At 35.3% G+C, this 25,924-nt stretch overlaps 1 protein-coding gene and 1 long non-coding RNA gene across 2 annotated transcripts; both read left to right on the top strand.

Annotated features, from left to right (window-relative positions):
• Positions 1-3,219: 3,219 nt before the first annotated feature.
• LOC123867979 (protein AF-9) lies at positions 3,220-4,521 on the top strand. The gene has a single exon (XM_045910316.1). It carries the CDS (start codon positions 3,333-3,335, stop codon positions 3,900-3,902), a length of 570 nt encoding a protein of 189 aa, XP_045766272.1. The 5' UTR covers positions 3,220-3,332; the 3' UTR covers positions 3,903-4,521.
• A 2,900-nt stretch (positions 4,522-7,421) lies between these two features.
• LOC123868009 lies at positions 7,422-25,410 on the top strand. The gene is made up of 3 exons (XR_006796552.1): positions 7,422-7,432; positions 22,870-22,875; positions 24,637-25,410. It is a non-coding gene; the product is annotated as an uncharacterized LOC123868009 (long non-coding RNA).
• Positions 25,411-25,924: the final 514 nt, after the last annotated feature.

Below are 25,924 nucleotides of genomic sequence, written 5' to 3'. Positions count from 1 at the left end.
AAGCGAGTGGAAGCAAGTGACGGAGAGAGCCCTGTTAATCGTTGGAATATGTCCGCACGTCACAGGCATGCATGTAATATATCAACTATGTATTGTTGGCATTATCCCTTACGTAACAATGTATTGCGCTCAAGCTAATAATACTTCACCAAAGCCTGGTTATGATCCTATTCACATCAATGTTGTACGTAATGTTACAAAGGTCTATTCCTAATTATAGACACTATCAGATTCTATACTATAATACCGGCTGTCCTAGTTTAGGGGCCAGGACTCCACGGAACGCATAAATAATAACACTTAAATTGATAAATAAATTTTCATTTCAATTTTTTCCCATACGTAATACAAGTGTAAATTAAAAATTTATAACACCCCCGACAATTGAAGGTTACAGTAACTAGAAAAGAGCTGATAACTTTCAAAAGGCTGAACCGATTTTCTTGGATTATAGCTAAGAACACTCTCGAACAAGCCACCTTTCAACGCCATTATTTTTTGTCAGTCGCAACGTGTGACGATGCACATCCACCTGCAGCCGTACGTAGTCGAATTTCCATAAAAACGTAGGAAGAGCTTGTTTGTTGTTGTTGTTGTTTGTAACTGGAACCGCTGGAGACGGACTGTCCGTCCGGTATCAGTTTTCCCCTCCATCGGCATCTTCTATAGGCGCGTTTCATATTAGGCTGTTTTGTCACTTGCCAGCTGGTTTGTCTGCAGCTAAGCAATAGCCTATAGATAAATTTCAAAAAGTCTATATAGGTTAAGTTAGTAGTGACTTGAATAAACAGCTGTAATATACAGATGAACTTTGGTTAGGAATCCTAATAACATGTATCTTCCTATAGGTACCTACAATACACAATGATCATTTCTTATTTAAGCATCTTTATTGCTAACCTTATAAATAATAAGATATAGGAAACATTATGTATGAACAACCGGCACAGACAATGTACTAACTGAATTTTAATTTAAGCCATGTATTTGTTTGATCTAAGTCATTATTTTTCAACTAACGCCAAAAATAATCGAGGCTGTCATCAAAAAACTGACAGGTATCCTGCTGTTACGTTATTGCAGCTTGCAACTACAAAATGTGCGCCTGTAGTTTTCCGAAGAAAACAATCGGCGGAGCGCGACGTCTTCACGTGCATCGAATCTAATTTTGTAGAAAAGTGTCACGTGTTGTGCTCACGCGACATCTGAGTCGCTATTCTGGATACCAATCATAAGAAATAACAGGGTTCACATACCTACATACGAGCATGTGATTAATAAATCGATTAAAAGCTACGAGACTTATAATTAGCTACGAACAATAAATATGTTATGATTAGTTTGCTTGTTTCTACTTAAGCTTAAAGCACACACGTGAAAAACGCGACGCGACGTGTCTTTTCTCGAATATTGCAAAGTTAACTGATCTTTTATATTATAATATGCTAATTTTTACGATTTTATTTGTCACTAAACAAGCGTTAATCAGAATTATATATTACCATTTCAAATAGATAAACAGTGCCTCAGTTTTATTATTTAATATAGATAGAAAAGATATAGAAATAGTTAATAAGAATACATATTAGTAGAATTATATCTATACTATATCTATACTAATAAGTAAAATTGTAGTGTCTGTCTGTAATTTCGAAATAACTACCGCATATTAAGGTCATATGGTTATTTGAACAATACTCTAACTGAATCACACGTTTTTAAAATTTTTGTCTGTCTGTCTGTCTGTCTGTCTGTCTGTTTGAAAAGGCTAATCTTGGGAACGGCTGAACCGATTTTGACGGGATTTTCACAGACAAGTAGAGAATTAACCAGGAAGTAACATAGGCTACTTTTTTAACCGACTTTCAAAAAGGTAGTTGTGTTTTTCTACCTATGTACACCGAAATCTCCGAGATTTCTGAACCGATTTGCGTCATTTCTTTTTTAATCGATAGAGGAACTTTGCGACATTGTTTCATAAAAAATTTGGAGTCCAACTCCTCAATCCTGATGCTACAGGGGATCTGACCAATCCACGCGGGTGAAGCTGCGGGCATCAGCTAGTTAATAATAAAACAGCAAAAAGGAAAAGAAAGTATAATATGAATTAAATAATATTGGTCTACTTACCTAACACTTCTATGGTCAACTACCGTAATGAACAGGTACGTATTATGAGACACAAATTGGATAAAATAAAAACAATTTTTTTAAACGTGCTTTGGTGTGTATTCATATCTCTTGTTTTATTTTATTTTATTTTATTTATTAAGGAAGTTGTTCATTTTACTACTCACAAATTCGTACATGGTTTACTTGTAATATTTTGGAGATCGCAATATCGCTTCGCTTTGACTCTGCTACAATGTGCCTTGAGCATTGTTTGAATCCCTACTAGTAGGTATAATTTATTATTAACTACCGTAGAAATTTATGTAATCCATACTTCTTATTAGAATGTAATATTATAAATTCAAAAGTGTGTGTTTGTCTACTGTCTGCTAGCTTTTCACGAACACTCCGTTTAACCGATTGTGACGAAAGTTATAGAGATAGCTTGCATCTCAGGGAAGGACATTAGATACTTTTTGTCCCGGAAGAGTGCTTAAGCTTTCGTTAGCAGTAATTAGCACAAACAAAACTTATTTATACATAGGTATTCTTAATTATTTATACATAGGTATTCTTAATACATAAAATTATGTTGAGAAAAACATGACACCTAATTCTAGCTTCTTCAGGTGTTTCAGCCGGCTTACATTTAAATTTAATAGATTTCGTTAGGCTCACCTACAGTTAATTATTTCTTAATCAACAGCATTTGTAAGTCCGAAAGTTTATTCAGCGCCTATTTTGTATAGTTTACTCATTTCTTTGAAACACAACTCTCCGAAAAAAACAGGCGTCGAATACGAAATAAATAAAGATAGGTACTTTATAATAATTCAAAAACTTACGAAATTATTACTTGTGTTAGATACGTCATACAAATGCACAAAACCTGATCGCTAAAAAGCCCCCTAGAATGTTTAATGAAAATAAGGAAGATTCGCGGTACTGTCCAAAGGGGCGTGTAGAGGCCTGGCGGTGACAGGTCTGTGTGTACGTGACAATTGCATGGCATGGTCAGCCAACAACACTCTCCACGCATGCGCCGAAATATCCTTATAAGGTTGGCCCCTGCCCCCACAGCGCCAGTTTGCAACTCTTACTCGGGAAGCTTACATTACAATCTCTAACCAACCAAGTGCGATCTGCGAAAAAGTTTAAGGAACATTAGTTTCCAAAAATTTATAAATATTTAACTTAAAAGTGATCATAGTTTGCTGATAATGAAGAGCAAGCTGGGAGTCGACCTTGTGGCAAGTGAGAAGTTCGTCAGCGATTTACCTATGAACATGGTCGGACAAACACCTAAGACCACATCGCGCCGGGAGTCCATAGCACCTAAAATTGTTGTGTGCCCTCCGGTGGAAGAATCGTCCGAGCCCATAGCAGCAACTCGCGGTACACGTATATTGAAAGCCCTGAGCAAGCGTCTATCTCGAAGATCTACTGACGCGGACTCTATGGGCAGTTCAAGCAGCAACGATAGCATGTCCTGTGAAACTGCACGAACGGACGGCCGCTCTTCAAGTAGTTCATCGAGTGATTCCGGTAGCGACAGCTCGGAACCTCATCGTCGTCATCGTTCCACAGTGTCCTTGCGCCGTGTATTTCAAAATCTTAACCTTACGAGCCGCTCACATTCCTGCTCACCGACGGAACGTCATCGACAACCCAAGAAACAAGCACAACCGAAGCGCATTCTTCGCCAACCAGTCACTTATACTTACGTCAGAGGATTATCCGGCTTACCAACCCAAAGAGTGCCACGACAGACGGTCGGCCTCAATCGGTAAACAATACGCCGAGTTCATCGGAAGATCAAAAGAGGAGGAGATCAAGACTGGTTAAATATAAAGTGTCAATATTAAAATCGCTAGAAGACAGTTTTCGTCATATCATTAGAAACAGGTGTATCAAGGGCCAGTTAAACGAATTAAAGTAACATTGTCTTCGTTAAGGACCAAATAGGGCGATGGTTATAAGAACTTTCACACCGGAACCTTAAGCTGCAGTGTGGATTGTAGGATAATTATTATGGGAATTGTAAAAGACTGTATCGATACGATTTATTGGGAATCTGGATGAGAAAGACCATTTTAATTTAAAGTCATTTAAAATGGATAGAATATAATATTATATTCTTGTTTATATGTGGATAGGTAAAGACATAGGTACTTATTAACTTGTAATAACGGTTCTATCATCCAAATCTTATTTCCCGTAAGAAGAATAGTGCCTTTCCAGAGAGGAATGTAGTTGTAGCTTTATCTCGTATACATTTATACATCTACTAAGTATAATAATAATCAATAATTTAAATTTTTGCAATCACCTAATACAAAGGAAAAAAAATATTTATAATTATTGTTTATTTTTATTAGATGAACACTTTTATTCACAAATGTACCTATTACCAACTTATTATAATAATAATGGTTTTAAATGCAGTATTAATAAGATAAAAATATGTTTGAATTGTGCACCCTTGAACTCTGCTAATAGATGTAAATGTAGATAGGTAGGATAATTGATTAGAAATGTAAGTCATTTTTATTGTACCTAAAAATTTTGGTATTCACAATAAAAAAAAGTGAAATATATATTACGCTATCATTTGAATCCTATACCTACCTACCTCTCCACAAAACCATAGAAATAATTTTCATAAAGGCAATGCTGTAATTAATCCATAGTTACAAATAAAACTAAATAAAAAACACCCCTGCCTTTATCAAAATAACTTGACCTACTTGAAATTTTGAAACGGTAAGTACAACTTTCATAATGCAAAACCTTCAAATATTGAGTCAGTTAAGTTTATTGAATTTACTCTAATATTCATAAACATACATGATAAAATTATGACAAAATATTGTGCCAGATAAAACTGATTATTTAACATCTAAGATATTAAAAAAACTTAGCTAAGTATACCTACTCTACTAATAAAAAAAAAATTAATTTAGCGACACAACTAAAATCAAAATTAATAAAATTATTAATATTATGCAACATACCTACCTACCTAACGTGAATGATGATTGTTAACAAAGAATGAACAATCAACATTAAAGTTTATATTTAAATGGATCAATAAAAACTATTAGTTCATAATAATATTCATTTACAAAAGCATAACTTCGCTTTCCCCGCCTACGTCTTACTAAGATGTAAACACGTGACCGAACAAGAAAATATTCCACAAGTAGGTAGCAATCCAAAGTTTTCAATTTTCTCTTAATTGGGACCAATAAATTGTTTCTTACAATTTTTAATTAAACTGGCACTCTGTAAACATACCGTATTCCGAGAGTCGAGAGTAAATACCTATCGACTTGTAAGGGCTTGTAGTAATAACTCAAAAAAAACCCCCCCGACTCAAAAACCTCAATAAAAAAGAAGAGAGCTGATAACTTTCAAACGACTGATCCGATTTTCTTGAATTATAGCTAAGAACACTCTTGATCAAGCCACCTTTCAAACAAAAAAAACTAAATTAAAATCGGTTCATTCGTTTAGGAGCTACGATGCCACAGACAGATACACAGATACACACGTAAAACTTATAACACCCCTATTTTTGGGTCGGGGGTTAAAAAAGGATGTTTGTAACACGATAGTGTTATCTAAGTTTTGCCGAAACTTGTTACAGTAATTATTGAAATAACGTAGTTTGTTCTTGCTTGTTAAACAATAAAAACATCCTACTTTTGGAAACAAGTTTGAGGATCTTTTGAACCGATAACCTATTGACGCAATTTCCCCAACTTAAGTACCTACCTACTAAACTTTCGTTTATTGATACGGATAACGGATACATAAGTTTTGGTAAGTACCAAAATATTGACAGAGAACAAAATATCTATACAGAATTTTATTTAAAAAGTTATAGAAAATTACGTACGGCAACATACAAAGCCGGTTGGAACAGCCAAGTCACAGAAATCACTGGTTATATTATGAGCTAATAGTGAGCCAAAGTAGTCCTTTCCTACATGCCATCAAGTAGGCGCTAATAATAAAGATAACCTTATCAAAAGGACTAATAACTTTGACTGCTTTATTAGATTCTTCTTTTAGTCTATATTGTATTCGACTACTTGTAATCCACGTCTTTGTTCGTAGTAAATGTTATTGTGTTATATACAATAACCTTCCTCGTGAAAACTTGCAGAATTAAAACTCTAAGGCAAAATATAAAAACGTGATTGAAATCCACTTAAGTTCAAAGAAGTCGTCATCGAGCGCAACCTTTAAGAAATAGAAGGATCTGAATATTAGATTGGCAGGCTCACTGCGTAGATTGAGATTTTTCTCTATTACATAGCTATTCTATGGGTGTATAGGTAGTTACGGATGTAACGCCCCCGGATTGTACAAAATAACCCTGGGCAATGAAGTTTAGTGACGCAAATATGTGCAAATATCCTATAAAAGAGCTGTTACGTATCTATTATTAAAATATTGGAGACTTTTTTAAATTTAGAGACTAGCTCTTGATGGCTACAATGTGAGCTGCTAATTAATGATTCTAGTGACTTCATCCTCGTAATTCAGATTCTCTAAAAATGCCGTGGGAACTGTTTGATTTTACTAACTACCTACGGCCTACCTCCTGAACGGGAAAAGCCATAGCTGAAAAAAATGGTTTTAGCAACTAGCATGACTTCGGAAACCGAACTTATGCACTTGGCTAGTTACTTATTATGATATTTCCTAATTCGCCTTACACACGCTTAGTTTCAGTTTTGTAACTTACAAGCTTTCTCTATGAATCAGTCACGAGCCACTGAAGCAGCGTGAAGCGATTATTATTATTGTTCGTATCGTATGTGTGGATAACTTAGCTTACGCCTTAGCTACCAATACCTACAAAAGTAAATACGCATCTTCAAGCAAATGCGCTCCTACCTAAAACCGCATCAATGTTTTCCGTCGTCAAGCACCTGCCTATATATTATATGCACGATACGCTTGTTTGCTTGTAAATATAATTATTGGTATGTTTAAAAATGAAGAGTACATAAATTGACTAAGTACCTAAGTATCTTTTTTCCATCTAAACTCATACGATAACAATCTAAAAGTAGCCAGTCCATAGTTTTGTAAATAAGATATTACCTAGTGATCTATATTACCTAAGTACCTACCGACTATTTCATGGGTATTAACAAAATTCATTGAGGTCGATTAATTTAGAATCCAGCTCTAATATTGCGGTAAACGGGACGAACCGAAAACAGAAATAGGTTGTGCGGTGGCACGTACAGAATATTTAATGAGCCACACTTTAAACTCAAAGTTAAATAGGAACCAGGTATTCGTGGTCGCAATTAATCGGTGAAGGTTTATTCCGATTTTGCATAAATAAAGAAGGTATAGGTACCTACTTATGATGGATGTAGATTATAATATTGTGTAGAAGATGCTTTAACGATGAATGAAAACATTGTGAGGAAACCTGCATGCCTTAACGATGAATGAAAACATTGTGAGGAAACCTGCATGCCTGAAGGTGGTAAAGCCTGCCAATCCGCACTCCACCAGCGTGGTAGACTATGGCCAACCCCTTCTCATACTGCTAGGGGAGACCCGAGCTCAGTAGTTAGCTGGCTATGAGTTGATGATGATGATGATGAGATTATATAGAAAAAAAAGCCGGTAAATACATTGATCCAAGTGATTGTTGTACTTACTTAATCAACTGCTTATTGCATAGCCAATAATAAGTGATAATTTTAATTCAAGGTTTTAATATTTCCTGACTATGTAAAACTATTTTTACGCCCAATGGAGACCTCGGCGACTGAAGGTTGAAGGGGAGGCGGCATTGGTACTCAAATACACACATACAGCCATACCTACAGTCCTTACCGTAGACACATCCATTGAAAACGCAAAGCACAACCCACCAAAAAGGTTTTGCACTCACATCTCAGTATAACAAGACATAGAAGCAACTACTCTTGCCGAGGCTGTACGTTGGCTACGTCACCGGTATCCCATTTTGGGTTAGTAGGTCACAAGAGGGGTATGCAGTTGTTGGGGAGCGGGGTTATGATTTTTAAACCCCAGTGACGTCATCCTGTGAGCCTTGGACCCCTCCCCCAGAATGATGAATGAATAGGTCGATAGGTGCTAACTAACGCTAAGTAGGTCGACTGCATAATAATAGGAAATTGCAACACAAGCGTTCTTGATGCAGTTCGCCAATATTCACTGCGTCACTCATTACATTATTTTTTTCTACGATGTTCTATGACTAATATTTTTTTCTTTTCTAGCAATGGGAACTTTCATGACTATATTTGTCTTCACTAATGCTATAAAGACGTGAAGTTTAATTTTGGATGTAAAGCTAGGCCCACACTTTTTCGGGAGAACGCGCAGTTTAACAAAATTTCTAGAATTCTGCTGTTAGTTGCCGTGGAAATCGGAGTGCAGGTTTACCCTAAGGAGTAAGATCAGATTTTGAAAATTCTTTCACTGATGTACACGTATAGCTACATTATCTACACTATATCATTGCTTTAATTAATTAAGTATATCACATAAATTATCACGTAAATTTTCCAAGCTGATTTTTACGTATATTTTAGGCAATCGCCAATACTCCCAGACACTTTTCGTCGGCCGTTTTGCTTTGCAGACACTTTAAAGCTCCCAAAATAATAATTACTTAACTTCACGTAAATTCTGATGCTCCATTTTTATATATGTCCACCAGACAACTATTTTAAAAACTTCTACAAGAAGACAGACCGATCCAAGGGGCCAATCATCCCCTAAATTCCGATATTGCCTAAAATATACGTAAAAATCAGCTTGGAGAAAATACGTTTCCTACTTCAGAAAATACGTGACGTCTGGTGGCCCTGGGATCTTACTCTATATACTATTACAACTATATCTATGCAAAAAATTACGTCGATTCGTTACTCAGTTGCAAAAACTAAGACGCTCGGAATCTCTGTCACATCTCTGTCACGCTGCCCGTGCTGCGCCGCTGAACTTTACCGCAATCTCAGGTGAAATTAAAACAGGGCTTCCTTTGTGACGCACGTCCCTTTGCCCACCATACCAAAAACGTGACTTGTTATGTTACGATTTCCCTTTCTTATTTAGCTCAAATTTAAAAATACCGAAGAGTTATTTATGGCACCTTAAGAAAGTACTTACCACAGTACCAAACTCTATTTTTGGTTTTATAAGGGAAATCTTTCTAAGAAGATCCTCCACTTCTCTTCGAGCCTTCTACGAGCCTCCAGAACGTAAGGATAGGTATGTGGGATTCTTAATTATTGGAAGGCTCCTAAGCTACCGTTGGAAGAAAAAAAAGTACATACTACATCAACCATAATAATTTTAACATGTTACCAACTTGATAGAAAGACAAGTCCGACTAAAGCAAAGCTTATTGTGGATGCGTTTATTTGCTTGTTTCACTTTTTAACTCCCGACCCAAAAAGAGGGGTGTTCTAAGTTTGACGTGTGTGTCTGAGTATCTGTCTAAGGCATCGTAGCTCTTAAACTAATGAACCGATTTTAGCTTAGATTTTTGATTGAAAGGTGGCTTGATTGAGAGTGTTCTTAGCTATTTATAATCCAAGAAAATCGGTTCAGCCGTTTGAAAGTTATCAGCTCTTTTTAACCGACTTCGAAAAAAGGAGGAGGTTCTCAATTCGTCGGAATCTTTTTTTTCTAGTTACTGTAACCTTCACTTGTCGGGAGTGTTATAAATTTTTAATTTACACTTGTTTTGATTTAAACTTTTGGATTTTTTCGAACAACTCACATAAATCTACGTCATAACTGACAGGTGACTTCATTCTTCTCCAAAGCGTGTCACGTGGCTCCAAACCGCGAGATGCACGTTGACTTTTTGTCTCAAGTGAGACGCAACGTTTTACTTACATTACAATGCCTATCGTCTCCCTGAAAGAGCCCATTACAAAATGTAATGAAGTGGTTTTTAAAAAACCTGACTAGAAGGCCTAGCTCTGCCAAATTACATTGTGCACAAGTGTATTAATTAAAAATTTACAGCACCCCCGACAAGTGAAAGTTACAGTAACTAGAAAAGAGTAGATAACTTTCAAACGGCTGAACCGATTTTCTTGTATTATAGCTAAGAACACTCTCGATCAAGCCACCTTTCAAACAAAAAAACTAAATTAAAATCGGTTCATTAGTTTAGGATCTACGATGCCACAGACAGATACACAGATACACAGATAGGTACACACGTCAAACTTATAACACCCCTCTTTTTGGGTCGGGGGTTAAAAATACAAATAGTAATTTATGTGTATCTTGTGTAAACTATCGTCCTTAGACATTTTTCTATGGGCATCATTATCTGGCAATTGAGGCTTAGGTAAACCCCGCTGCGATCGCGACCTACCATATTAGGGTTAGACTTTGGAAAGTCGTTAAAAATGAAAGCGTAAAAGTTCAATCAACTGAATTTAGCCTCCTTTTATTGACGATAGGATAGTGACTTCAAAAATCTCTTTTAGTTTTTACGAACTGAACAACAAAGTCTTTACTTGGTATGCATACCTTCAATATCAATCATCAATTTATAACCGACTGTTTCTAAATCCCATCAGTTTTGTATTCAGATCCCCTGCAACATCAGGACTGAGGAGTTGGAATCCAAATTTTTTATGAAACAATGTCGCCAAGTTCCTCTATCGTTTAAAAAAAAATTACGCAAATCGGTTTAGAAATCTCAGAGATTTCGGTGTAACATAGGTAGAAAAATTCAACTCCCTTTTTGAAAGTCGGTTAAATAAGTAGCCTATGTTACTCCCTGGTCAATCCTCTACTTGTCTGTGAAAATCTCGTCAAAATCGGTTCAGCCGTAACGAAGAAAACGAAAACGTGTGATTCAGTTATGGTATCGTTCAAATAACCATATGAGCTTAATTAATATGAGGTAGTTATTTCGAAATTATAGACAGACATTTCAATTTTATTATTAGAATATAGAGATAATCTTCGTCAGATTACCTTCAATAATATAATAAAATAACCTATCAATGTTTAGGTATTATGTATTACTACGAATTCGTATAATAAAACAGTAAATTTAGCGACTCATTAGTCCTGTTGCCCTTCAACTTTAGTAGCAGTGCCTTCTATCAAATTACCTCGGTCAAATTGGACCCCCCGTCAACGATTGATACCAGCTTTGAATACTTATATAAATTTTAGACAAAATATATTATAATGCTTATATTTTTATAATTACCCAAGTATCTTGTATCTGAATAAAAAAAGTACGTAATATTGAATAAAGATAAGAAAAGAAATCGCTCCTTTTTAATTATTGAAAAAAAATTACAAAAAAAAATTAAAGTCAAAGTCAAAATCTTTTTCAATATTCTGTGTTAGGTCAACATTCTACACCAAATGTCCAAACTGGTCTTTAGCTCCTCTTATCTTAGAGTTAGAGATCTGGGACAGACGTATAGACCGCAGAGTGACATTAATAACTCCGTTGTATACGGGACCCTAAATCTTTTTAGGGTTCCGTATACAACCCTGCCGTTAGTTTTGCCTCGTTTTCCTTTTCCTCTCTTACTTCTTGTGTTGCCTGCTTCCCTATCTTACCATCTCTCAGGAATAGGATACAACTCTAGGGTAGGTCACTCCGCTACAAGCAAAATAGAAACCTAAAATTTTATCTTGAACACGACTTCTCCCTGAAATATTTGAATATGATCTATTTGAAAAATTATTTTTGAAACGAAGTATGAATATTGAGTAGTCAAAGTATGATCTAGTGACAGTGTTTTGTTTGCATTGCATGTACCTAATTTATTTCACATTTTGTAACATAACGAGTTTTCGAGCCACAGAGGCGCGAACGATTCCGTAACCAAAGTAATTCAAATCAAAGTCAAGTTCAAATTTTCTCATGTAATTTTGTAGGCGTGCTTGAAATTCATTAATCACTCTTTAAGATGTTTACAAACTACAAAGGCAGAACGACTAACGAGCCTACGGCGTAGAAGCAATCTCTACGGCGTAGAAAGACGTGTAGGCGAGAGGTCAATTAGGTCACGTACGCATTTTGTTATTATCTCTTCAGTAAAATAATCTTGTTTTGACAATTTTTATTCATTGCTGCTATCCAATTTTGGCCAGGGTTAGAAAAAACTGTCAGTAAGGACTCTTTTATTTGAGGGTTCATTGATCTTGTACAATAAATTAATTTGGTAATTTGTTTTTGGCTTTGAATAAATAAATGGCTTTGACATTGACTTTACCTACGGCCGAAAACACTCACCAGGCCAGAGCTGAGTTATTTTAGAAATTATAAAAAACCAAATAAATAGACCGGAATTGAACTCGGATTCCCCACTTGAATACCACACTGATCACCATTACGAGGTCTTTAAAAAAAATTAACACGTTGTTTATTAACTCGCTTTCTTATCGAATTTTTTGTTTTTTTGACTTTCCAATATTCTAGAGACTCGAAATTTTAAACATCGCTCAAAACAGGATAACAATACAATATTAACTCGCTTGCTTGTCTGACTGTTTATTTAAATATGCTTGGTCATCATCATGCTTAACTCATCGCCGCCGGCCCACTACTGAGCACGAGTCGTTTCCCACAATGTCTATTTGTTTGTCTATTCGGTTAAAATCTTTTGAATCTTCTAGCCTTCATTTTACTGCGTTTTGCAATGTTAGTGGTGATCTGTCAACCTACGAGTAATATCACCATGAGGAACATTTGATTAGTGCCAATTTTTCCTACCGGTACACCCAGTGGAGCGGTTCGAATCGGCAAAAAAATAACTCTAATTTTGTATGGCATACATCTTCCAGCGTACTTCTATAATTAATATGTCCGTTTCAGTGATCTCATACTTTTTTATAGTTTTATATTCAACAGTGTTCCAAAAACCTTCTAGTATCTAATATATACGTACAAATAAATTAGATGACGTCAATTATATAACAGAATACTAAATAATGAGGCCGCGTCACCCCATTAACGTCATTATCCTTCATTAACGCTCGCTATATAATTCACAGTCCAGACGTCCAATAAAACAGGATGACCGGTCTAATAAAACGTCACAATGCCGTTGAGGGATTGTTATAGGAGAGGTCAAATGTTATCAAACGACTCCACGGCTCCGAAATATTTTTTACGTTTTTGAAATAATGCCGTATTTGTACAGAAAGAAAACCGGCCAAGTGCGAGTCACACAGCAATAGATCCATGAAATTTTTGCTTAGATAATAATATAGGTAGCTCACCTGGAGAGTGAGCTATCTATTTTAGATTTAAAATAATTTAAGCATTGCACCAAAAATATTGTAACAAAACCTCGATTATTATTAAGAATCCTGAGTCACGCGAGCGAAACCGCGAGTAACAGCTAGTTTATATATAATCTTATTTAACCTATCTAACCTACATAAAAAATGGTTTTTAAAAGTTTTTCGATTAGGGCCCCAAAACTATTTAATTCATAATATAACTGCTATTCTTATATTTTTATTTATTACAAAGAGATCAGTTATTTTTTACAAAGAAACCAGTAGATTTTTGCCCAGTAGATTGCCCAGTAGATTATTATCTTAATAATATCTACAGTAATATCTCTAATAAATTGCAAATTAGCTATTTTTCAAAAAATCGTTCTTTTTAGAGGTAGGATACCTAGTCTAAATTCATACGGAGGCAGCAGAAATCAATGTCAAAATGGGTTCTGGTCAAATCAGGACCAGGAGCCATGGAATGAATTCTTATCAGTGAATCCATTTATCAGGAAATGCAACTTGAATGCGACAGGAAAAGCACAGATTTGATTATGTAGCATACAGGACATGCATGAAGTTGGTTTATCATTTACTGAAAATCTTCTAGGCGCTTGCTTTCAAAAACCCATATTTCGTACATAGTACGTACAACTTAGTAATTTAAGAATCGTTCTTAAAAGAAAAAGAAGAAGGGTCCTTAGAAAAGTGTCATTGAAAATAGCCCAAAAAATATTATATCCACACAATGGATGCTTTACGTGCTACAACATGTCCGTGTATACTTAATAAAAATCTTGCGTACCTACTTGTGTTCCTGTTTTTAAGTTTGATACTAGTAGTTTTTGGCAAAATAAAGCATTTCACAATTCGTTTTTCGTTTAATCGAATGCAAATTATTAGAAACGAGCACAAGAAATGTGCCGTTTATTTATATACCACGCGGGTTCCAACGTGACCAATCGAAGGCGCTACCACCTTAACCCGTGCCTTCGATTTTATTTCATTTACAACTTTTGCCCGCGACATGGTCCGCGTGAATTTTACCAAGCACGTTTACTAGACATGGAAAGGACGTGTTCAACAACAATCATCAACTTGGAGATTTCTAATAATGGAACTATGAAAATGCAGAGTTGTTATACTTTTTAAATCTAAATTAAAACTAAAAAAAAATATTAAGTTAAATCTAAAACCTCATCGAGAACTCCTCAGCGAGGCATTGTTCCCAACATGCTGGCAGCATTACTCCTTTGGATGGCCACACTAATTCTTTGCCCAATGTAACTGCTAGCCTCTCGGGTCCCCGGATGACTCAATAACCATTTTCCAAATTTTTTTAGAAAGAGCTCGAGCCCCCGGGCCCCACGGCTGCAAGGTCTCAACGCCAAAAAGGCACAAATCATATTTGTGCCCTTTGGCCTGTTCGGCGCTGGTGGCCGATGAATGTGGGATGCAACTAATGTGTCTGCACAAGTAGCATCCCAAACAGGCGACCTGTCCATCTTCTGGGAAACGAGAAGATTGAATTAATCAAATGAAATTTAAAAAACCTTGTAGGAATCATAGAGTTAGAAATAAGTACCTGGTAGGAAACCTTTATTTTTCAGGAATAAAAATAGTCCCAATCACTCCTACTGCATAATTCTCTACCTGTCTGTAAAGTTCTGTCAAAATTGTTTTAGCCTTTTTGAAAACTAGCCACACTAGACTAAAATTTTAAAATGTTTGGTTTTTGGTACTTACCTATACCTAGTATGTGTGTTTGGTATACCTATAATCTATATATCCATCTTAGACTGCATCGTTACTTGCCACTGGGTGAGATGGCAGTTAGGGACGCGTATTTTGTCAAAAGATAAAATACCTATATTTACTCACAGACAAACAGTTACAAGTTTTATTATTTGTATAGATTTTTATGAGGAAAAATATTGTAACAGGAGACTTTGTATACGATTAATAGTATTCCAATGCGCACGTTTTTCACCACGCAAATACACGGCTGACAATGTAATGGTATTGAGACTATGCAGTCCAAATTGAACTAGTATTTAAAACCAAACGTGCCTCATCGTTCTCCCTTAATTGATTTGTACACCCGTCCTCTACACTTCATTGATTTCAAATTTCTAATTGTAATTGCAATTATTGTGATCTGTGTTGTATTGGGAAGCTATTATTTACGACTAATGCTTTTTAGGGTTTCAAACCCGAAGGATGCCAACGGGACGCTATTATTAAGCCTCCGCTGTTCGTCCATTCGTCTGTTTGTCATCCAGCCTTCACGGAGAGTTGAAATTTTCACAGAATATGCCGCAATAACGGCAAATAATAAAAATTTCAGAGTGGCTTTCTTATAAATTGAAAAAAAGTTAGTGTTAACAGGTGTGATAGCCTAGTGGTTAGGGCGTCCGCCCCCTAATAGGAGGTCGGCGGTTTGATCCCGGGCGTGCACCTCTTAACTTTTCGGAGTTATGTGCGTTTTGAGTAATTAAATACCACTTGCTAACGGTGAAAGAAAACATCGTCAGAAAACCTGCCTGCCTGTGAGTTGTAGACTATGAGTTATGACCAAAACTCTGAGAGGAGACCCGTTCTCTGTGAGCCGGCGATTACTTGATCATGATGATGATGGATGTGTTATTTGTTATACGATGGTACGGAACCCTTTGTGTGCGAGTCCAACTCGCACTTGACCGAATTTTTATAGTTGACAAATCTTGTGCAGAAAGTCATAGAAAACCTTTAAATGTTTTGTCTTTTTGAAAGCAGTGCATCATATGCGTGTTGCCAGTAATGACATATGTCGATACATGGTTATTAACTATATGAGCCTCATAAGAAAGCAGATATCAGGAGATCCATTTATGAACCAAAGTAAGTGATATAGATAAACGGGATGCGAAGTTGTAGTAGCAAGGGTACATAGTTCAAAGAACGAATAGACGTTAGGGTCCATAGTGTACTAGAATGGCAATTTCGCGCCAGAAACGCAGTATTGGCAGAACCCCCCTGGAAACCAACCGTAGTGTGTGGAAGTCAAAATAAGAGACCTACGTCCAGCAGTGAACCTCTAACGGTTGATGACGACGACGAATTATAAACACAGCATCATTCCATTAAGAAATAAGTGCAGAGTGAGACTACTGCAGTAATAAGCTTTATAGTACTATCCTATAACACATCTAGGGCTAGGTCGTGTCACAACCTTAGAAGCTTTTAAATTTTAGTACCAGGCATTGAAGTACACATGACCCAAATACGTGATCCGTGACTCTCTTTAGAGATTAATGATCTAAAAAAGGCTAAGTATTTTTGCTTATATAAGTAAAAGCTTTGTGAAATGCCCACTCTTCACTCGCTATATCGCTGTTGGCTACGTTTACAAAAAATACAAAAATATTTATTTCGGTAAAAACAAGTTTACATATAACATAGAAATCGGCCCCGCTCTTCCATAACATATTCTGTTACAATTGAAATAAATAAGTAGTTTCTAATAGTAATAAGCAAATTAATTATTAAATAAATGAGAGTAACAAATAAGCAATATTAGGTAATTTTAGAGTTACAGTTTCCAGCGATATCGCCATGGCATCTGGAATCTGTTTTAAATAGGACCATAACGCAAAAAGGGATGAAGTAGGCATCTACGGGATACACCGAAAGGACTATATTATAAAGCCTAAATAAGTTAAAAGTAAAAAAAAAACTTTCTTAAGTAAAGCTTTTTTGATAGTATAGGTTCCAAAAAGGACTAAAAAGTATTTACTCGTGAAACAAAGCAGACGGGTTCCAAATTCGACTGTCCTGCTATATGCTATCAGAAAGTTCCAATGTCCACCTCCCACCTCCATCATCAAAGACGCTCAATGGTACCATGAATAATTTATCTATTGTCATTCAAACCACACGTGTCTGCATTTTAACCATGAATATAGGAAAATTAAAATAAGTACTTCCTAATCCAGTGTTTGACAATTAGCCAAATCAGTATTTTTTATCAAACGTCAAGGCACGCGCTTAGTATGCGAGCTTTTATGAAATACTGGCATGTGACGACACAACGATTTGATGTGCTTTTTTAGTTTAATCGATAATTTAAAATGGTTATTAGACTTAAAACTAACAAAGGACGTGCATTTTACGTATTTTGGATGACCCTCTATTTAATAATCAATGAGAAATAATTTATTTTTGACATAGGCAATGATTTCAACTCAATCGGAGGGAAAAGACACTTTTTTCAAAAAGTGGATGGTTAGGTTTTGTGTATTGAATGGCCATCGCTAAAAAAGCTTCTAGTTTAAAAAAACAAATTAATTCGTTCTACTCAATGGAGGGTCATTGGATAATTTTCATTGTAAGCCTTTGCCGGCCCGCACCCCGCATCATCTCTAAAGGGCATGACCCTCGCTGTATTTGTGTCAAGGATGCGCTTTAAATAGAAATTTCGTATTTGATATCAAGTGGTTTTACCTTGAAAGCAATTGAAGTGGACTTCAATCTATGTTTCGTGCCAGCAGTGGTAGTAAGCATAAATGCAGATATCTCTCTAACCTAATTAATAAATGCTAGATTTCTTATTTTATAGCTTTACAAGTGAAGTTATTGCCGCTAAATAATTTTTACATACATCACAATAATACCGGCATGCGTTGCATTCCGGTAGGGCGGGCGGGCGGCCAGACTGAGCTACAGGCAGGCCAGGCAGTCGGGCAAGCAGGCAGACCAACAGACAAACACAATTTTCCATATTTATAATATTTAATTAAAAATTATACCAAAGTCACCAAAGTCTAATAGAAAGAAGATTTCTTTATATCTACTAAATAGATGTATAGTTACCTACCTACCTGGAGAGTTCAATAAAAAATGAGAATGAGTATTTTTTGTTGATTGTTATATTATTTTTGGAGACTGACAGACAGATAAAAAACTTTAAAATACTGTTTTGGGCTTAATGCTTCCTCCGATAAAAAATTTCGAAAAAAAGATATAATGTTTATTTTCTGTGACTTTTTAGGGTTCCGTAGGGTTCAAAAGAAAAAACGTAACCCTTAAAGGATCACTTTGTTCTTTGTTTGTCTGTCCGTCCGTCCGTCCGTCCGTCGTGTCTGTCAAGAAAACCTATAGGGTACTTCCCGTTGACCTAGAATCATGAAATTTGGCAGGTAGATAGGTCTTATAGCACAAGTAAAGTTATTACTTGTGCTATACAACCCGTGAATTTGTGGTTACGTCATTAAAAAAAAATTAAAAAGTGTTTAAATTTTCAAAGTAAATAATTCATTACTAAAGTGTAAATTTTCAAACTATACCAAGTGGAATATCATATGAAAAGGCTTTACTTGTACATTCTAAAACAGATTTTTATTTATTTTTATGCATAGTAGTTTTTGATTTATCGCGCAAAATGTCGATATAATACCCGAGTACGGAACCCTCGGTGCACGAGTCTGACTCGCACTTGGCCGGTTTTTAAGTTATAAATAGACAAGTGACCTTTCACCTTAGGCTGTATAATATTCCTGCGACCTCGCGCTTTCAGGTGAGGGAGTGAGGTAAGGTACATACGAGGGGTTGATCCAGTTTTGAATGGAGTAGAATGGAGTAGCGAGGAACCGAAATGACGTCGTGGGGGCGTCTCTGTGACGTCAGTGCGGAAACTAGGCCGTGCGGTCAAAGACCCCCGGCTGCGCTGCAGTCTATGTGGCCCTGAGCAGCTGTTTATGGGCCTAACTCGGAAAATTTAGAAAATTAAATTATTGCAGCAAAACCAAAATTATAACATCAAATGTCAACAAGATAAAATACTTAAACTAAAAGACGACTAAATAACTCTTAAAAACATCACGGATTTTTTTTGCCATAAAATTATTAAAACACTCTGTTTATTTAAAAACTAGGTATTTGAGGAGCTTTTCATTTAATACGAAATTCGGTACATTTAACAAAAATGCCCTGTACATTCTATAAGTTATATAAATATACATATTAATAAATAAATAATTTATCTCAGAACATAATACTACTCTTTTATTCTTTTTTTAAATCGTTTTTCATGGAGATGTTGATTACTAATACCCACTTGCACAAATCTCTACATTTAATAATTGACAGATCTACTTGTAAATGTTCGTATCCGAAGGGTGCCAACGGGACCCTATTACTAAGTTTCCGCTGTCCGTCTGTCCGTCCGTTTGTCTGTCAGCGGGCTGTATCTCGTGAGCCGTATTAGGTAGAGAGTTGAAATTTTCACAAAATCTGTATTTCTATTGCCGCTATACAATTAATTTTTTTTAAGCCCCGTAAGAACTCTATGATTTTCAGGTACTAAATGTCCATCCCCGGGATGCAACTTATGTCAATGATAAAATTGTTAATATCTTGGTTACACATGTTTACTTCTAACTGAAAGCGGCTTATTCCATTGAGTGTACAAACTAGGTCAAAGCTTGGTGCAAACCCGGGACCGATCAATGTGTCCTCGTCAGTTGCTACTAAGTATACCCTCCAGCGATAAAAATTGTCTATCTAAATATAGCTCCTAAGCATCGCATTTGTCCTTGTACAAATTGATAATATTTGAGTTTCTATGGAAGAAATACAATTCAAAATTAAAATCACTGCAATCTAGGTAATCTGTTAATTTAAACTGATTTTTAAGCGAAAAAGAGAGGTTCTCAATTCGACGGTATGTTTTTTTTGTATGTTTATTACGCGATTATTCCGCCAAATATAAACCGATTTTGAAATATTTTTTTTGGTTTGGTAGGTGATACTTCCGAGGTGGTTCCATTTTAGTTTGTGAAGATCTGAGGACTATCTTCGGAGATAGTGAAAAGAACTCCTCAAGGGATAAGAGTAAACAGTAGGTTTTTGACCAGGTATAGCATATTTTAGTACAATGGGGCCACTAAAAGTTGTGAAATAAAAAATTTACTAAAGAAAAAAACTGACTTCAATAACCACAAACACTAAAAAGTAAAAATAAATAAATAAATAAATCTTTATTATCTGAACAGAACATTATTTACAGACTTTGGTGTGAGGCCCTGCCTCCTGATGAAGTGAAAACTGTGTTTCAGGAGGCAGTGTCTTCCCATAATATAGTGTACAGCACAATATAATATAACCACTTATAATAATTAAATTAAGTTTAAATTGAAAACACGTAATTAAAGGTATACTTAATATTTAAAGATAGATAGTTACAATTCTAAGAGATTTGTGTAGTGTGTGTGTGTGTAATCGAAAAAAAAAATTGTTTCTACAGGTTTATGTATGTATGAAGTCGGGCGAGCTTCATGCTTTGATTTCTAATTTCTTTTATTATACTCGCCCGACTTCATACATACATACACGTGTAGGAACAAAAATTATTTTTTTACTTTTTAGTGTTTATGGTTCTTGATGTCAGTTTTTACTTTTCTTTAGAAATTTTTTTGAGAAAAAAGGCACATTGGGTGGTCCCGTGTACATTTGAGATAGATAAAATTAATCAATGCAATGAAATAGAATTAAAATTTATATACACAATTACACATCCTACTAAATCCGATAAAATATTGGATAAATAATAATTAAAAGTGAATAATAAATAATAAGGCATATTCTAGGCAAATACGCAATCTAGGAGCATCATCATTTACCATTAGTGCGGATTCAAAAGGAAAAACCATACCGTTTTTTTATATTCATAACTAATACTTAGGTAATTTATCTAAAAACAATCCATGATGGCAAAATACTCACATTAACTGACTATGTGTAGATGAATGGACTCTAAAAGTAATTAGGGAATAAAGTTTTGGTAGTCTTGTAATTTTATCCATAAGTAGACAGGGTTGTTGCTTTTTAATAACTAGTAGTAGGATAACAGCTGTCCCAAAATGTACATCAATCATAATAAGCGTTAAATATCCTGCATTATAACCATCGAGGTTAAAATGCTTTCTAACAACATCGTTAAGCGAAATTTGAGAAGAAAGGACTGAGGTTAATAAACTTTCATATATTCAAGCTCTCGGGAATAGCACATCATCAATTTTATTTCTATAATGGCATATTAGGTACATGTATCAGGTAGATAATTTATACCAAATCAAACAATTAATTAAAGTGTATAGACAAAAATGTTAATAATATTCTGATGCTATGATTCATATTTTCTGTATATTTTAATCGTAAGTAAGTAAGTATCTTTCTTTTTTAATATATTATATATAAATACATAGTGTATCCATTTTTTTTTTTTTGCTATTGACTCGACAGTAAAACTCTAAATTAAAATATCGGTAAAGTGCGAGTATACTCGTCGTCGTCGTATGCGGGTTTCATACATAATTACATATTTACGGATCCCTAAAAGATACTACATGTTTAGTTTTTGAGATAGCCCCCGTCACAAAAATAGTCTAAAATTGACAACTTTGACGGCCCCCCATTTCTTTATTTTTAAGATTAAAAAATACTATATATATTCCTACTCTATTAAATGAGCTCTAAACAATGGTAACCCACATGCTAAGGAAGAAAAAAAAATTTTTCGGCATCTTTTTCATGTATGAGGCCACCCCTGAAAAATAATGTAATTGAATTTCTAATTCAATATTTGGTTTTGAGTCAACGTTCTACACCAAATAATAAAATTTCAGGTTTGTATCTCATTTCGTCTACGAGATAGAGATTTGTGACACGCGGACAGACAGACTGACAAACGGACAGACGATCAGACGGACAGAAAAACAGCAGAGCGACATTTATAATAGGATTCCGTTTTTACCATTTGGATACGGAACCCTAAAAAGAATATCTGGCTGACTTTGTTCTGGGCTTCTTGTCAGGGCGCGTTTAGAACCCTCATAGCTGTAGTTTTAAGTTACTATTTACCACTACTTTATATCAATTATATCTTACAAATTCAACAATAACTGATAATCAAAGAAAATACTGCATAGATGGATGTAGAAGGTAATAATTGTTTAATAGTACCTATTTTGAATAAATGGCTTTGATTTAGACTTTTATTAATAAATAATCACCGCTAACCGCTACAATGAACAATCCATAGAAATATCAAGTAACCAGCACCTAAGTAAGTACCTACTTATACTTCAATGCTGCAATTTTGCGAAGATTTTAATATTTTATACTACCTCCTAAGATTTTATCACTAAATAAAAACAACGCCATCTAACATAATTTTCCATCTCTACAACGCTTACAAGCTGAGCGAGTTCTTTAAAAGTTCCACAATTTTTTGTTCAACGTCTTACTTCCAATACAAGTAATTGCAATGAAACAGCTCCAGAGGACGTTGTTATTAAATAGCGGAGAGTTAAATTTTTCTGCTGGGAGGCTTTAGTCACCATCCTACCAGCAAAGCCGTGCCGCCAAGCGATTTAAGGTGCCCACGCACTCGAACCACGTAGCGCGTCACTGCCGCGCGTCGCGGCTGGAGAGAATATCGTGCGGGGCGCTGCCGCGACGCGCAGTTCAGTTCAAGTGCGTGGGCACCTTTAGCGTTCCGGTACGATGCCGTGTAGAAACCGATCATAGGTAATGAAACATCTATACCCCTTCCAAGTTAGCCCGCTTCCATCTTAGACTGCATCATCACTCACCATCAGATGAGATCGCAGTCAAGGGTTAACTTGTACCAGAGTTTTTAAAAGGGGAATGAGGAAACCGTATCATTTATCACCTATATCAGGTCTGATGGAGATATTTAATATATTACAATAAGTACAACTGCAAAGGTAAACAATGGTTCAATAACCTGAGGTACATAAACATCTAAATTTAAGTCTCTTAGGAATCATATGTGTAAATACATCTGAATAGGTACTAAACTTTACTCATCAACGGAAAGGCAGAAACTCTACTATTTGTAACTTCAGTTTGTGATTAATGCTGTCTAAACGATTTGATCGATTTGTTTAAATAAATGTAGGGTAATTGAGGGGAGCTTAAGATCCTCTGTGTTTGATACCTATTACATCATACATATTTATTTATTTATTTGTAAGTATAGATACATATCTATAGCATATTTATCAGCCTCGTTGATCCAGTTTGTGATTAATGCTGTCTAAACGATTTGATCGATTTGTTTAAATAGATGTAGGGTAATTGAGGGGAGCTTAAGATCCCATGTGTTTGGTACCTATTACATTATACATATTAATTTATTTAATAAGTAAGTATAGATACATATCTATAGCATATTTATCAGCCTCGTTGGTCTAGTGGTTAGCATGTGCGATAGTGGATGGCGAGAGTTGACGTCTTGGGTTCAATTTCCGAGTTGGGCCCGTATTGGGTTTTCTGTTAAGAAATTCTCAGTCCTAGCCCGGAGCTCGGCTTCGGAGTTAGGTAGTCGGCGACGCTTCACGGCTAGGCCTCGGAGTGCACGTAAAGCTGTCGGTCCTGCATCCGATGTCTCCCTGGTCGTGTCAAACTTCCGTCCCATCGGGCTGTGAGAGTGGGAATAGAGAGTTATTACACCCTGTAATAACTTCGTGCAGATGACTAATGTCTGTGAAGATTGGCCACCATGAAGGAGTTCGGTCGTGAGGACATAATTATTATTAATTCATCTAGTACATTAAAGACTAGACAGTTACAATCCAGGAACCACCAACCCTGAAAGCTCTGTGATCGCAATTTTGCAAAATTTTAATAAAAGTGAAAAGCTTTTTTGATGTTCTTATACTGTGTGTTCAACCAATTATTAAATAAATAAGTTGGTATTAACTAGTCGAAAACATAATTAGAAATCCAGAAAAAATTGTGTTTAACTCACTTAGGTAACCATGGTGACTACAATTGACTACATTATGTAACATAGGCGTTGGGATGAATATGTAGGTACTACTAACACATAAAATTGTTTTCAAAGTTTATTTGAGTTTCATACTTACACAATATGGCCACAGTTTACGTAGACAACCACGGACTATGTACTTAGGTAGTAAGTATTCATATTATTCTGTGATGCTTACTGTAGTGATCATAGAACATATACCCTGAAACCCTAAAACCCTGCAGGGTATGTACCTACTAGGAATGAACTATGAACAATATGGTTTATTGGTTGTGGTTATTCTTCGAAGTGTTAGCGTCTATATAATATTATGACATTGTTCTAAAACTATGTACCTATACAAAATATGTATAGGGAAAATTATTTATTGTCTTTTATTTCTTAGGCCGTGTCCACTATGATAGAATACAATTTGCAAAAGTCAGCTCTGAAAAGTCACTTGCACTGTGTAAACAAACACCTGCAGAAAGTTATAATTTCTATTTCTACAAGTTTTTTTTATTGGCAAGAAACTTTTATTGCCAACTTTATTATCCGCAGGTACTATTGCCAATGGAAACTGCTAAAAGTCAGTTCAACTCTCAAGTTAGTCACTTCCAGTTTTACGAATATCGTAAAACTGTGTAAGTACCTATAGCTTATTAGTTACATACTATCGTTTATCATACGAGTACATCGGTGCGTAATTAATTTTGTCTTCTTTTGAGTTAAGATGATGCCCGCGGCTTCGTCCGCGTCGATTTAGATTGTTCAAAATCCCGTGGGAATTTTTGATATTCCGGGATTTAAAAAAAATCCGACAAATTGAGAACCTCCTTTTTTGCAAGTCGGTTAAAAAGTCGCAAACGTCGCAAACCATAGCCAAAGGTAAAAATCGGATGGGCATTGAAAAGCTAGCAGACAGGTTCACTTTCGCATTAATAAGGGATTATTAATATTATAAGTATTGTAGATGCTCGATGAGTTGTAATTTCTAATACTTACATAATTTACATATACCTAAATATGATATAAATATAACTTTTATTAATTATATTATTAAAATAACAGGTAAAATACAATAGCAAATTGTTATCGTTTAGGTACTTATACACCTTTCACTAATCAGTGCCACACTTATTGATAGCTATAACCATAAACCGATAGATGTTGTTATGACTTATCATTTAACTAGCTAATGCCCGCGTTTTCGTCCGCGTGGATTTAGGTTTTTAAAATTCCGGGAAATAATTGATTATAAGGGATAAAAAGTAACAAAAACATTAATATAAATAACAAAGTCTATTTAAAGTAACAATAAATTTCAAATATATCTATTTATTTTTCTTACCTAAATAACAAATTTATTTTTTATCTTATTGTAATATTATAAATATTACCTTGCATGAGGAAAATTCATAATAGTTATTTTTAGAGTTCTGGCTATCCTATAAGGCTAGCTGGTCATTAGTAAAGTATAAGTAACGTGGCTATAAAAAAGTTATTAAAATAATAATACGTAATAAGTATTTAAGTACGTAAGTATACAGAATGCAATTATTCTTCTTCACTTTTGTTCTACAGCTTGTAACCAGAACGCTAGCAAAAACGAAGACAGGTGATAGTATTGATGACTACTGATACCATGAAAAAACAACGAAAAAAATACTTAAAAAATCCAGTACTTTTAAAAGTTCAGAATATATTGCAAAT

Source organism: Maniola jurtina, chromosome 9 (genome assembly GCF_905333055.1).
Source record: "Maniola jurtina chromosome 9, ilManJurt1.1, whole genome shotgun sequence".
NCBI lineage: Eukaryota > Metazoa > Arthropoda > Insecta > Lepidoptera > Nymphalidae > Maniola > Maniola jurtina.
The sequence above is the reverse complement of the archived record's forward strand: the minus strand, read 5'-3'. Positions and strand labels throughout refer to the sequence as shown.